Source organism: Dipteris shenzhenensis, chromosome 12 (assembly GCF_047967505.1).
Source record: "Dipteris shenzhenensis isolate YYH24624 ecotype China chromosome 12, Dip_SZ_1.0, whole genome shotgun sequence".
NCBI lineage: Eukaryota > Viridiplantae > Streptophyta > Polypodiopsida > Gleicheniales > Dipteridaceae > Dipteris > Dipteris shenzhenensis.
The window spans coordinates 47,700,730-47,716,785 of NC_141607.1; the positions used below are offsets into that span (position 1 = coordinate 47,700,730).

General features: G+C 42.7%; 1 protein-coding gene across 1 annotated transcript in view; it reads left to right on the forward strand.

Annotated features, from left to right (window-relative positions):
• The window catches only part of LOC147896316 (putative ubiquitin-conjugating enzyme E2 16), a 33,986-nt gene extending 21,331 nt beyond the window's left edge, over positions 1-12,655 (forward strand). The window contains exons 5-6 of the mRNA XM_087382445.1: positions 10,056-10,144; positions 12,245-12,655. Coding sequence (XP_087238571.1) covers positions 10,056-10,144; positions 12,245-12,340 — 185 coding nt within the window. The 3' untranslated portion in view covers positions 12,341-12,655. The remainder of the gene's footprint in view (positions 1-10,055; positions 10,145-12,244) is intronic.
• Positions 12,656-16,056: the final 3,401 nt, after the last annotated feature.

Below are 16,056 nucleotides of genomic sequence, written 5' to 3' on the forward strand. Positions count from 1 at the left end.
CTTTGCATACTTTGACTTAGGATATTTACATTGTAGTGACATATGGGATAACTCCTAGAGTGACACGTGGCACTCACACATGACTCACACACATGAACTAGTACTAGAACTCCTAGTACTACACACCAACACATCACATGACCATACACTATGACCACTCTTTGGCTATGATATCTCCAACACCCCCCTTTAGAGCAGAGAGTGTGATACCCAATACCCAAAGAGTAGACCGGTCCCCCCTCCATCGCAATACTGCAAAGAGCAAGACCAACTATCCAACACCTCCCGTGTGATAGTGACTTCTCAGTTAGCTTGCGACTGGCAAGGGCAAACGATCACTCGTTAACCCCCCTTACTCTGAATTGGGTGGTCAATACCATCAAACCAAAGTAAAAGACTTTACATTCATTTTTGGAGAACACCCAAGGAAGAGTATCTCTTATTGACTCCAAATACATTCAGTTTAAAGGGACAACTCAAGGTTGAGAACCTTTATTGACTCAACACAAACACACATAGCATAGGGGGCCTAGAAAGCCCAATCCTGGTCGAAAGGGTCCTCATTTTGAAGAGAGAGGCCGTGAACCTACACTCCTTTCACGGCTTTATTCGCACATGGAGTCCCAATGACAACCTTTGGTTAACCATTTCAATTTCAAGTGCATAACACAAATAGTTACAATTCACAATACAAAACAGAAATATCCCTTCTTTGTATAGCACCACCCTTGTTGGAATTCACTCTCATTCTCCTATGGCATAGCTCTTACTGTTCTCCTCCATCATTCTCGCTTACCTTTGTCTCTAGACCTCTAGGTGTGTTTTGTTTATCTTTGCAAATTATAAAGTATGCCTATATGCACAATTGATTCCAAAATGAAGAACTCTACTCATGGATTCAAGAAGCTTATTCTGCTCTCTCAAGAATCTAAACCGGCCTTCAATAGATTAAAAAGCAGTAACCAAAATAACTTAAAAACACAGATTGGGAGATAGAGTGCCCCTGCACCAAGACAAAGACACAGATTTGCCCCAAACCTTGGCGCCCCTTTCGGTTTTTCTTTATTAATTGGAGAGATCCCGAATCCAGGCTATACAAAGGATACATTCTTTCTTGCATCTGGGGCATTCCACATCCCATTAGGCATCCACATGCCTTGCATAACCCCTGCTGTTCACCATTCTCACCAATCCTGGCAACAGGAATCCATTCCTATCCCAGATAGCTTTTTTCCATTTGGGGCATTCCACATCCCATTAGGCATCCACATAACCTGCATAACGTCTGCTGTTCACCGCTCTCACCAATCCTGGCAATAGGAATCCATTCGTATCGTAGATAGCTTGCAGACAGCTCGAAACTATTACTAGCAGCGCACTCAGCCACATAGTACCCCACAGCTGCCACTAGTGCGCAATTAGCCACCCATTTGCTCAAAGCAACAAAAGAAATCATACGGAGCTTCTCCATTGTCGAAGATTCCAAGGGCATTTTCCATCTCAAGCATGGATTCCCGACCCTTACGTAATCAGCAGTGAGGTTGTACCAAGCATGTGCCATCTGCCAAAAATCCACTGCTTGCATGTGACCTATTTCTTGGAGAAACCAAAAATTTGTTTCTACACGAAACAAGAAACCTGCCCAAAACGTTGAAAGCCTTGTGAAGTTGCCTCCGTGCGTTTACTTGCATCAAAGCCCCTTTTGGCCTAAGCCTTATCCCCTGCATTCCTCTCCAAGAGAGAGAATAGAATAGAATAGAATATAATGTTGTATTATCGTCCTCTGGGGGCCGAAAAACGACCCATGGGACCTCATCTGATAAGAGAAGATACAAAAAAGGAAGTCTCTGTCCTCCAAAGAGGAAGGGGTGATAAAGTAACACAGTATCACTGCTTTATAGCCTACGATATCGTGCATTGTTCTCTGTGCTTAAGAATCCTACCAATATATGTGCCCAAGATAGGAGGATGTACATGCGTGAGTAGGCTCACAAGATTTGAGTGCCTCTCTACGACATTCTGAAAATCTTTCCTTATGTGGGCATACTGTGGGCATGTCAATAAAACATGTGCTTCTGTCTCCACGTCCTGCAAATCACACATTTGGCAAATTCGTCGATCTCTTGAAGTATCTCCCCAGGCTCCTCTCTCCACCTCTAGCATATGAGAACGGATACACATACTTGCAATATTACGCTGACATTAACAGGTATGGGCATGCTTATGTATCTTTGAACATTGTCCTTTGCTTGAGCATATGTGCTCCAATAGCTGGGACTAATATGTTGGCAATAGTATTCAAACTTAGCTCTTTTCTTAGCTGATTGCCATTTATGATGCAATGCTTCAAGGAGCGCTTTTTGCAGTGCCTCCTCATCCATTTTGTCTGAGGGGCTATCTAAATATGAGGCAACTTCCCACCTTTGGAACCAGCCATGAATATCTAGCCACCATCCTGAGGATAGTATCTTACTCTTATTTGTTTTTTGAAGTCTTCTACTTGCTTCCCATGCCTTTCTTGGTAGTCTATGTATGTCCATGGCCTTGACCTTCTTGATGTATTTGAAAACTCTTTCCAATGCCCTTATTTCAATTGGTTTGGTGCTAGTCTCTAGAAGCATGATTGAGTAGGGTGTGGTAATTTTGATTCCCAAGTGCCTTCTGATGAATGATTTTTGCATCTTCTCAATATCATCCCATTTTGATGCTGAGATACTTCCTCCCCAAACTTCCACCCCATATAACACTGTTTGTACAACATATGCATCAAAAAGGATTTGTCTAATACCCCATCTTATAGTGTCACTATTCCTGCAATCATTCTCAAACTGATAGTACTTACCCCACCCTGCATCAATCCTTCTTTGAACACAATCACTCCACCTGTGATTTGCTGGTATATCCACCCCTAGGTATTTGAAAGTTTGCACTCTTTCAATTTGCTGGCCATTGTACATAATATTTGGTGTGTTTGCTGGCTGTACTGTTTTGACTATCATCATCTTTGTTTTGTTGACATTAACAGCAAAGCCACTTTCCACACAAAATTTATGAAGTACATGCATCATCCATCCCACCTTTTCTGCTGTGTGTGAGAAGAAAACAACATCATCTGCATACAACAATAAATATAAAAATATTTTTAAGGGCAATGCCACATTGTCATTTTCCCACTCTTGAGTAACCGTGCTTTCCACAGCCTCCTGTTTCGTCTTCCCAAGCATCCTCCTACACTCATGGCTTCCCCTAGAGAGGATTTTGAAGAGTGGATTTCATGCACTGAGTCCCATGCCTCTGCAGATCATGTTTACCCCATCTTTTGCAAGGCATTCCTTCTTGAGTCGCATTTGAGATCTCTCCTTAATGCTGATAATCCCTCTCTTTAGTTTTTTGATGGTTTTATTTATGGGCAATCTGTCGCGGTTTCTTACTCCCCTTACCAATGGGTTTCATTGAATATTTTGAGCTCTTTTGTCCAGAGTGCTAACTTTAAGAAGACACTAGGTTGGACCATGGATAATGTCCCTATCTCTCTCCGTGAGTACGCTATTCCCATTGGGGATGATTCATCTTCCCCAATTCATTTGATCGATAGTCCTTACCATTCTCCTTGCAACTAGCAAGTTTGATGAGGATGTTGGCAAACATTCTGAGGGTCCTTTTGCATCCACAAGTGGTGGAGCAGATGACATAAACCTAAACATAGAGCCTGAGGAGCATACTATTAACCTAGCTGAGGAGCAAGTTGAGAGCGAGGTCATCATCATATCCGACTTGCGCATATCTATCCTCCACCTATTATTCAGATGAGGCAGCAACCAAGCCACACCTCACTTCGATTGATCCAATTAGGATTGAGAGTGAGGAACACCTTACTCTATTGGAAGTGATGGAAGAAGCCGGTCTTTGAGAGGATGAGGTGCTATGTCGGCTCTTGAATGAAACCTTTGATGATATGATTGACTTTGATGCTCCGATCGATTCAATAATCGATAAGATTGCATGCTTTGATGACTCGAGCGTCATCGATCTGGAGGCAATCCAATGAACATAGAAGACAATCGAGGATGCCGCACCAAAGTACGGTTCGATGAGCAGTTTATGAATTTGCAGAGGACGTTGTTCAGGGAGAGAGATGAAGAAGTTGGCACCTCAAGCCAGCATGAAGTTCAAGACCAACCACAAAAGGGAGCCCAATTCGACACTGTAGTAGCTGACACCGTTCGTCTCGCGATGAGGTAGAAAAGGTATGTAGCTTTGCCAGCTTCATCACGTGATTCAATATCATCTATATAATTCTAGGTTCCATTCTAACATGGAAAATCCATCTTCTTCAACTGGTAGGGAATAAAAAATAGGGTTTAGGATCTAGGAAGAAAAATTCAGCTTTTTTTTCCCTTATAAACCCAAGATATGCTGCAGGTATACCAGGTACCTAGGTGTATGAATTATTGGCCCAAAATATTCCCTGGAAGCATGATATCCGACATCATGCGACGAGGGCCTACTTTATACATCATGCGACCAGGGCCTACTTTTTGCATAAAGTAGGCCCTGGGCTGATAATTCATACACCTACCTGATATACCTGTAGGATAACCTTGGTTTAAAATAAAAAAATTTTGTTGGGTTTTGCTTCCTAGATCCTAGACCCTATTTTTTATTCCCTACCAGTTGAAGAAATTGAATAAATTGAACTCTCCAATCCCACACCCCCTCCCACTTGCCCCTGACACTCCAGTAGAGGACAAACTTAGGTTTAGGATTTTCTCATAGAGGATAAAATTAGGTTTGGAATTTTGTTGCGTTTTGATTCCTAGATCCCAAACCCTATTTCTTATTCCCTACCAGCTGAAGAAATTGAATAAATTGAACTCTCCACTCCCACTTGCCGCTGACACTCCGAGTGCTTATCAAGGCCTTTTCCCTTGATCTTAATTCACATAAGTGCTTGCCAAAGCCTTACTCCCTGCACAATCACCTCATGTGCCCACTTGACCTTTAGTATGCATTAGACGGTGATAGAAAACAAAAAGGAGCAGCCCGCATCTTCGGGGGCTTGCACCAAGTATTGAACCATTAACTATGAGCCACCTTGCACAACAAGGGCTCTCCAACACAGCTTCACAAAGGGAGCGAATGTGACCAACCAGCCTCACCAAAACAGCTCGTAAACTTCCAACGAAGCCTGTATCATTGCCCGAGAGGATGGAACAATTTAAGCAAACAAGTATGCCCTTGCATGCTAGTGATAGCCAACTATACGAGCAAAATGGCAAGATGGTTGCAAGAGAAACTAACAAGTAGGAGTACAAGAGGAGACCATAGAATGCAATCACTACATGCATGGGAGCTCAAACTAAGAGGAGGGAGGTCATAAATCTTAGGCTTTATTGAGACTGTTTGATTGATCTAAAAAATAAAACAGACTCGATGTCATCAGTACGTTTTCACATCTATAGATTATTGTACTGTCATGTTTCTCCTTTAGCCTTTTCACATCTAGGCTGCTCTTGTTTTATTTGCGGCCTAAGGGCTGTTTAAGAGATGTAGGTGGCTGCCTTTCCAACATGGGAGGCTAGTCTGCAAGAAAAATGAACTAGGTTTTCTAGAGTTTCTATGCTTCAAGTGGCGCATCTATGGAGCATCTTTACGTGGTTAGATGAGAATTCGTGTGCCAAAGTAGAAATCCTTTTTGAATGCTGGGGCTGCTCATGTGGGAACTGCAGGACAAAGTCTTGAATTTTGGAGACCTATTTTCCTGTCAAAGACAGCATTCGGGATAGACAAACCAAGTTAAGGAGGGAGTGCAGCCTTATCACAGTGAAACTGTGTGATTATTTTCAATAAAAAATCACCCTCATGGCGGGGCAGTTCTTGAGTTGTCCAAACACCAAATTACTTGGCAATTCAATATCATGTGGTGGGGTGTGGCTGAAAATTTGAAGTGGGTGCACCTGTTCTGGAGACCGCCAAGATTGTAGCTGGACTTGCAGTTCTAGTTGCTAGTAGTAATTAAGTAGGGAAACCAGAGAGCAGGCATAATAGAAAATAGGGAAGAAAGAAAATGAAAAAGTCTCTCTTACTATGAAGAGGGCATGGGATCGTGGCAGCTTCCATGATGCTGGCTAGCTGAGGCTAGGTTCAGTCCTCCTTGCATTTGCAGCCACACAAGGATAATGCTTGAATGTACTTAACATTTATGGAATACCAAATTTTACTGAAATGGAATGTCTGTGCAAGTACAGCTGAAGCCCCTTTTATAAGCCTAGGGAAGTGCTGCTGGTTCAAAGACCGATGAACAGAACGCCTCCCAACTTGTTCCTGAGAGCTTCTCACTGGGAGCTGATGGAGCATTTGCATCTATGCATGGGTCTTGGCCCATGGTGGGTCGGTGAGAGGGGGTTGGTATTTTAGGGGGCACCTCCCACCTGTGAGCCCCCAAATGAGGAGGATGCGGGGGAGGTAGACCATGAGCAGAAGAGAGAGTCCATGTGGACTGTCGCGGGGAACAGATCTGAGAAGATATGGACTCTGCAGTGAGCAGGGCTGCCGCAGCAGGTCTTGCAGAGTACAGCAGGCCCATATGGAGGCTGTATGGGTGCATGACAGCAGGCTGGAGCAGGTACATGGTTGCAGCATGTGCAGCAGTTGGCTGGGGCTAGTCATAGGTCTTGGAACTGGACAGCAGCAGCTTGTAGCAGGTCGGCAGAGCTGGCAGAACTGAACAGTAGCAACAGGTACAGGGTGGGGGAGAAGCAGACTGTCAGAGACTGCAAGTACAGTTTGGGTACATGCATAGGGGGCTGCAGCAGCCAAAGGTGCCTGGTCCAGGGCCTCATATAGGGGCCAGGACTGGTCGGCTGATCCACATAGATCCCCAACTTCCAAGGCCAAGTGTCTCTCCAGAAATCTTGGACCATAAGCCCCAGATGAGTTCACAAATGAGTAAGCCTCCAGCAGCAATAGATGTCCCCATCTCTACCATGAAGGCTTCAAAACAGGTTCACCAACTCCTACTTCCAGTATTTTGCAACTAAGCTTTGAAGAAGCCTCTGAACCTTCTGTCCCTGTCATCAAGTCAGGCTCCTTAAAGCAATCATCACTTTCTTTGACAGAAGTCATGCAGCAGGCATTGATGTTCTCTGCAACAAGACTTCCCCTGCTGCCTACCAGGAAGGCTTTCACCCACTTGAGAAACAACAGCAAACACTTTGCCCAAAGCATGCTACTGAAATCTAAATGTATGCGCAAAGAATATACATAATGATGGATCCACCCGTTCAAATGCTTGCTTTGAAAACAAGCCAGGTAGCTCCTAGAGGCACCCACAACATCCATTTGTAACCCTGTACTGCCATCTTCAGTGTCCCTGTACCCCTCCGACTGTGATCCTCGAGGTCTCCTCAAGGACACTTCCCTTATGCAAGTAATGTCAGCTTTGTTCTCAGAAATTTCCAAGCAAACGTTGCTGTCCTTCACGTTCCCAAAGGTCTCTAGCCCCTTTGACTCAATAGACCATCTCTTAATGTCAGACATAAAAACAGGTTCACCTAAATGTGCATACCTAATCTCGGCAACAGTCTTGTAAGATCTTCTGTTTTCGTTACCTCATTTGCTGTTGGCTTTGACTCGTCTGAATCTTCCTTCCTTCTCTTCCGATTAGCCTTCTTCTTTCTACAGTCCCTCCCAAAATGTTCGAGCTGGTCATAGTAGAAGCGTTCCTTCTTTTTCTTGCTTCCACTATATGAAGAATTGTCCTCCTTTTTCTTGCTTCCACTAGATGAAGAATTGTCCTCCTTATCAGTCTTTGCATTTCTTTTCTTGTTGTTGGGCTTGCTGCTACCAAGGCTTGCCCTTCTATGTGCCCTTGCTCTTGCCTTGTGCAACAAAGGCTTTATTGCTGGATCTGTTGAACTTCCTCTCCCCAGCTTCTTCCTGTAGGAGTAGAGGCACTAGCCCCTCGAAATGTGACTAGTGCGGACTGTTTCCCTATAATCATGGTTATCACAAAATCTTTATAGCTTCTATGGAGCATGCCAAGCAGAAGCCTTGCTATATAATCCGAATTCTACTGCTAACCAACTACTCACAATTGGTCCCTCACTAACTTCATTTTAGTGATGTGATCTTGAGTCCCCCTCCTCCATATGCATGTTGTAGAGTTCCGTCCCTAGGTCGCGAGCCTTGTAGCTGCGTTGTTGATCTCGTACATATCCTTTAGAATGGCCCATGCTTGGACACTGTGTCCACTAGCTGAATATGAGGAACAACCGAGTCTGCAATCGTGGCGATGATTATGGCCAGGGCCTCTGGATCATGCAGTACCCATTCTCTGACTGCATCATTCTTGATATCGTGAGGCCTTAGTTCCAACCCTTTTGTAATGTCCCAGATCGTCCGCACCACAAGTGGCTCCGTATCTTCATCTTCTAGAGAGGGTAGTTTGTACTGTTGAGCTTACCCAATTCCCCAAAGCTTGGGATGGGTAGTCTACTGGCCATGACAGGATGTGAAGGGATTGGGAGGAGTACACCTGTCTGAATCTTGATCACCGTCCTTCTCGCAACGTACCTATCCCTCAGACATAGATGGCACAAGCCTGAACTGAGATATCCTTCCAAAGGTCCTCATCTTTGAGTTTCCTGCACTAGTGAGTCTTCCTCAGGCTTTGATACCATGTTAGAAAACAGAGGTGGAGGCTGCTTGCTACATAGTCAACACTCTCGTAGCAGAAGATTGCGTAACGTATGGTCAAAAATCACAGACTGCTAACTCAAATCTCACTCCTTTCCTTGATGTGTACACACGTGAGTATAGATAGATGCAGGCAGTTCTTAAGCTATACTTATGACAGTAGAAACATTAGATAGGGACAAAACCTTGTACAAAGGTGTGCACAGTGTGCCACCATCTAGCAGCTAAGAGGGCCTCCCCGCGTCGAAGCTGAGGCTGGGGAGGCCACTGTCACAGCAGGGGAGGCTGGAATGTAAATTGCGTCCCCATGTGTAGGCTGCAGGACTTTGCTGCACAAATTTGCCAGGCTGCACCGTGTGGAACCTGCTTTGCAGGTCTCCACTACTTCGAATTTCTTTGAAGGCATGTTGAGTAGGAAGTTTCAGCAATCAATGCTCATTTGTACTGGTTGAACGAGTCCAGCAGTGAAATGCTTGGCTGGAATTTGAGAAATCGAAGCAGCTAGGGTAGCGTTCAATCACCATCTTTCAGCATTCACCAAGCATGGGGCTGTAAGAATCTGCTGCTAGTGAGGCTCCCTCACACCACTGGCTGGCGTGGGGAGCTGCCCTAAGGTGCTGCTTAGAGGTGGACCTGTGGCACTACAAAACTGTTCTCATACCTCCTCTTGGCACCTTCAAAACACTGTCAGCCTGTGTGTCTCCTAGAGCTTCAGTGGGTTGAGTAGACCTATGTTCTACCAGGTGTGGTTGGTACAGTAGGTGCGTGGGGTTCATCCTCGTTCACTAGTCCCCCTATACCTTTGGCAACCAACACTTTCTTAAACATGAAACTCCATAAAGAGAAATTTGTGCCATCAAGTTAGTCCTCCTGAGACAAAGCTCTGCCAAATATATTGTCATTCTAAGCCATTTTCAAAAAAATGCACAAACCTGCTTACAAAATTCACCAATTATAATGAATGGTTTCTGAACAAAACGAGTGCTCACTATCACGTCACCACAGGCCAATGCTTGGCTAAACAACTGTACGTGGAATGCACTGGCAAACAACTATCCCCAAGCAAAGGAGAGCAAAACTCCCAAATCTTATGTGTGTTGTCTATGACTCATCTTTAGTGCATGCCCTGTCTGTGACTCATGTATGTGATATCATGTTTGTAACTTAACCAGTCTTGTACTTGTAATTGGTGTTGGCTTCAATTATACCTAGATACATTGTGACAGACGTTTTGCATGCTTTTTCTACCCTCAGCCACCACGAGTGATGATATGTTTTCTACAAGCAGCTTAGTAAAGTTGTCAAGTTATGTTGCATGTACATTTACAAGATTAATAGTACTTTTTTCTTGCCTCCAGATATATTATACGATTCATGGTCGCCAGCCATGACTGTCAGTTCTGTCTGTATCAGCATCCTGTCAATGCTATCAAGCTCTAGTGAGAAGGTAATTTCCAAATTGTAGACCCACTATGACATGCATTACGTTTTATGATATTTTTGGAACCGAACACAGGAGGTTAGACTGATTTAATCCAGAGTGTCATGTGCTTCAGGTTTATGCTACTTACAGCACATGAATGTCTTAATAGGCTTTAAATGTAAAGCTTTAATTAAAGCTGAAGGGTCCCCATTTACTCTTGAGATGAGTGACCCCTCTTAACTTCAATTAAGAGTTAATGTAAAGATGCCCTACACACTGAAAGTTCAAGATGCTTCATTAGATATTGGAGATATTCACTCTTATATTATCATCTCTTGATTTTGAGTCCTCCTCTAGCTACCTCTAGCTAACATTGGCACTAGTTGTAGCTTGCTTGGTTCATGTGCCTTCCTCATATGAGAGTTACCAGCCCTTAGCTTCACGGTTCACCTTTTTAGCTGGATTTCAGCAGCATTCTTCCACCTCGGAGTTTGCTAGCCTTGCTACACCTTGTAGGTACCAATCCTCCCCACTTGCCAAGGTAAAAGGACAAGGAGATTTGTAGTGAGGTTCCAGCAAGGATTGACTAAGATTTACAGCATAATGAGGTGCCTAGATTACGCAAGCTCACGTGAGAGCGAGCTTATAGTATTTATGGGGTTCAACCCAATGAAGGTGGGTTGGGAGATCATCATCGAAGGAATGATATACAGTCTATGCATTTCTAAAATATGCAAGTGCAATAGGGGCAGCCAATGGGAGGGCCACAAATATGGTACTTTCATAAGCAGCCTATGTGGAATAATTTTATGCAGCATTCCTGAGAGCAGCCTACGACAGTGGATCATTATTCCAAATGTCTTCTTCACTATATCAGATGAGGTATGGGGCAAAGGGCATTAGAGGATGAAAGATAAAGAAGGATGCATGACAAAGGACGATATATACTAGTCAGGCATGACAAATCTTCTCATTCCATGCCTTCTTGATACCAGCAAGATATTCCATTTGTGAAGGATTTGCAAGTGTCGTAAGGCATGGTGAATGACACAAGGTCAAGGAGTATTCAAGAGACTTTAAGGACAAGATTCAAATGCTCTTTTTAAAGGCCAAGTGGTGGTGGACATTGAAGAATGATTGCACAAGTTGGACAAGTTGTTCCCTAGAGCAGGTCTTGGTAAAATTTTATATGTGCTTCAGTTTGGTGGCAGAAACCCACCCATCCTATGTTGGGATTAGGTTGAAGAAGTTGTGTTTCCAAGTGTTCAAAGAGCTATTTAAAGATGTGTTATTCAGCAGTGATAACTGTTCAATAATCAGAAAGGGTTAAAATGGTTCCAGCAGTCCATATACAAAGCTATGTTTATGGATTGAAGTTACAGGTAAGAAGTCCATGAAAATAAATATAGCCTTTACCACAGCTTTATATCAGATCTGTTTACTTCCTCCAAATCTGATTCTCTACTGTTTGTTGTGCGCAATGAGATAGCATTTACTGTTACAGTGAGCGAGGCACATGACACTGAGGTTGACTGCAAGTAATACCTTTACTGGATGTGCACACATCATATACTATCTCATCGGTGTGCCTGAGGGGTGTGTGAGCAAAACAGCTTGATAGCTGTAAGTTTTCGAGGGCTCAACTGCACGACTGAGGAATACCAAGTAGCTTTCAGAACCCATTAGGAATTATTCCTGATGGGTTCTCAAAACTGGGTCCTCAAATCCAACGCTGGTACCAAGGGAAGCTATAGAGAAATCTTGGAAAGAATGATCCTACTTTATCTGAATTAATAAATATTATGTTTTGAGTTTGCCAATTCAAAGTTTGCAAGATAATTGATTTTCCGTCTAATAGAATTTTTTCTTTTTCAATTGAATGTAGTTGCCTTCTCAACATTTGGAGAGAGTGTTTTTAGGAAGTGGAAAAGTCATCATGATCTTTCCTCTATCATGATTGAAAATATTTTTTTAGTTTGTTCTTTTCCTCTATTATATATTCAAAAAGCCAGATTTTCATGACTGGATATGTTTTACCTTTATGAAGGTATACATTTCCTACTTACAACAAGATTGATTGCTAGAGACAATCTCAAGCTTATAATTGTCTGCCCTTGGTTTCAGGCCCGACCAGTGGACAATGACCGCTATGTGCGTAACTGCCGGTATGGCAAGTCACCCAAACAAACCAGATGGTGGTTCCATGATGATAAAGTGTGAAAGTAAATGATCTCTTCATGAATAAGGCTTCGAGTCTCTTAGAATTTTGTCATGTCTTGTGATGTGGGAGGGATCTGGATCAACTCTCCTCATGTAATGGCGTTGACTAAAGCCGCAGTATCTATGAGCCCGAAGTTTCTGAATTTCTATATGGATTCCATAATGATCATGCTATGTATTTTAATGTGGATAAGTGCACAAATAATATTTTAAACGTGAAATCCTCCTATTTCATATGTAAGGGTTAAGGTTAGGCTCCTTGAAAGCAAGCTTCCTTGGGTTCAGGCCTTGCTTTTCAGTGATGCAACATGCAGTGTTAGTGTTAGTGTGTTAAAGAAACATAGTGTGTGTGTGTTGGGTGTGGGCGAGGGAGTGAGGAGGAAAATCTAGCCAATCAGGGTCAGATCAAGTGTACAGTGGCCAAAAACAGTTCTAGAGAAGTTGCTTCAGTTACAGCGCTTATTAACTGCTAACCTCAGTCCAGCTGGGGGGTTTCCATGAGGTTGTGAAGACAATTTAACATCAAACCTTGATGATGTTGAGAGGCTTCCTAATGATCACATTTTCATCCTAAGTGATCACATTTTCAATGCTTTGATTTCTAGCATTGCATATCTTACAACCCGTGCACTCCCTTCCTCTATTTGAAGATCGTGAGGTTGAGAGTGATTTCCTTTGGTATTTATGGGTGACATGTTCTGAAGTGGACTTTCGTCTCCTTACAAAATGTTATTTTCCCAAGCCTCTTGATTTGCACTTTCTAGGCATGGATACCCAATCCTAAGTGAAATTGGTGCCTTGGATTTTGAAAAGTTTTCGTCATCACACTAGAAATCAATGAAATGGATAATGCAAAAAGAATAAACCTTTCTTGCATTTGAACGAAAAGTACATACATTAAACTGGCTAATGGATAGAGATTATCTACCATTAGAGTGATTGAGGAATCTCCCATTGTAGTGAACATTATCACAAGTAATATTAATTTTAAAATCAAAGATTATCACCGTTACGAGTAGTGATCCTATGATCTTGGGCCACCCATTGCTTAGGTAAAATTATGTGGTGAGTTATTGTAGGAGCGGACCCATGTCCTTAAAAAATTCTGAGGAGAGTAGCCATGTATAGCTTGGGGTACAGTAGCTAGAGAAGACGGAAATTTGCAACAATTTTATGTGATATCATCCTCTACCTCAAAAAGACTCACTTGATTGGCTATCTTCTAGTCTGTGCACTTGAACAACATCAACCTGTCTTCTCTATTCCCATTCCAATGGGCCCTGTGTCTTCACAGTCTGAACTTTGGCTCTACATGAACTGCCTGGGTTGACTTGCACAATGCCATAGTCTCCATCAATCCATTATACACCTTTGCTGAACTGTGGGTAGTCTATAGTAGCACTAATACCATTAGGATGCAACCATGATTTTTAGAAAGTAAGTGTTTTTAAGGGGCCCGTTTCCATGATATGGAGATGCGTTGCTCATTTGAGCACCGGTGGAGGGAGGGCGATCCAACATTAAAGGCCTGCTCAAACGTTGGAGGAGGTCTTGACTTTGATTGATGGTGGATAGGTAGGGCTGGACCGATAGCTTGGTTGAAGCTGGTTGGCAGGTTCTGCAAGTCTAGTGAACTGTGGTGGGAGCTTGAATCAACCCAAAAATTATGGATTCAAATTTGCCATCGGTGGCTTAATGAGAACTCGCACCTCCATCAACTTGCACGCATCCGCGAGGTGGTGAAATGCGCATATGGGTGCATGCATTTCACCCTCACAGGCAATAGGCCCTAGGAGGTGTTAGTATCACACTCATTTAGAAGATAAATCGACACATTTAGCAACACATGTTGCAATTTTATGTGGGAATTTTTTGTTTCCGGGTCGCTTTGTTGTTGCAAGGATTAGGGTAAGCTTTGTTGTAGGCATTTGCCTCATCCTTAGAGTAGCTTTTGTAGAGAGAATTGTTGCAGATTTGGTGACTTTCTTGATGCAGACTAGCTCCAAAAAGGTCAACTAGCTCATCGATGTTGAGCTAGTTCTTAGGTCGCCCTCTAATTTGTAGCAATATTCAATGATATGAGCATCAAACCACTACCGCTTTTAGCTAGAGTTGTACCCTTCAGAATTGACAACCATAAATACTGAAGTTCTAAGCTAAATTTGGCATTGAATCAATTTGCTGTAGAATTTGAGTCTAAATTCAACATCTATATCAACTATCTTTTGTTTTCTAGGCCTATTTGAGATATTCCCCATCAAGATGGAGCATCATATTGAAGTTGGAGTTTTTTCTCAAATTTGACAATGTTTTAGTCAAATTCTAGGACTCCACATTTGCAATTTTGAGAGTCTTTAGGTAAATGCCCTAGTCATCTGTTCCCAATGGGCCATATCAACACTATTTATTGGATAGTCTTGTGAAGAACTTCACCGACAACATGATTGAAGGCAAGAGTGTGCAATAGTTGTACATGGAACATCTCTCAGTCTGAGTGATTGTACCTTAGATACGCTCCCACACATGATTGTATTTGAGTCTTTGTGTGAGACCATTAGTTCTAGGTTTTTTGAAATATACATTGTACCTAGCTAGGAGCTAGGGGGATAGTTTTTGAGAAGCCAATGCATGTTGTTGCTATGGGTGGAGCTCCTACAAGTTAGGCCTAGAAGGAAATTTCCAGATTGTCGGCGCATTTGTCTCTAGACCTCTGTGTTTTGATGCATTTTCTGCTTAGACCTAGAGACGATGGTAATGTAAAGCCATGAAAGTGTTTAGTTTAACCTTTGAACCACGCTCAGACTTAAGCCTTTGAGTTGGCATGGAAGGCATGTCTATTTCTAACAAGGCACCGTTCGAAGGCCATCATATAACATTTCATGGTTTTCTCAATACCACCACCTTTGTCTTAAAATGAAGGTTTGTTGGGTATTTCCAAGCCAGTGTGAGAATAGGCTCTAGTTTACATGTGAGTGTGAAAGAGAGTTTGACTTTGTCCTTGTGTAAGTTAGATGGTCAATTGACTTGTGGGAGGATTAGATTTGATTCTTATTTTGTGTAAAATCAACAATGATGTTAGGCTCATTTTACTTAAGCTATGATGTAGGTGTGTATGGAAGTGCACCTTCATCTCCTACCTTATGCTGCTCTTGGATCACTTTCTGCATGCCCACTATGTGGTCTTTTATGAACTTGCATCCTATGACAGATTTATTTGCTATCTGCTGCAGAAAACCTCAAGCAATGCTGTTAGCACTTTTGGGGTGGTGGCACCCATGTTTGTCACAAACTTTTGGATTACATCTTCATGACGACACGATCAACTTTACATTTGAACGCTTCTTCTCTGAAGTACCTTTAGAGTCCATAATGACATATGACATGTGCAGCTTTGACATATTTAGCATGCAGTCATTTAAGTAGTTATTGATGTAGTAATCTATTCTACTCCTTACCTATTTCACCCAAGGGGCGAGAACTTGCATAGTTCTCTTTTTTTTTAAATGGATCTAGCATGGGGGAAGGGACTTGTTATTGGCAGGTTGTGCAATATGGCACAAGAGATGTAGGTGATTACTATGGGTTACCTTGGATAAGTATGTTGATGAGAGTGTGAGAGGGGATGAACATAAAGTGATGGCAAGGAGTTGAAGAGTGGATGTTTTTGATGCATTGAGGTGAGGGAAAGAAAGAGGGTAAAGTTGGAGCTATTCTCA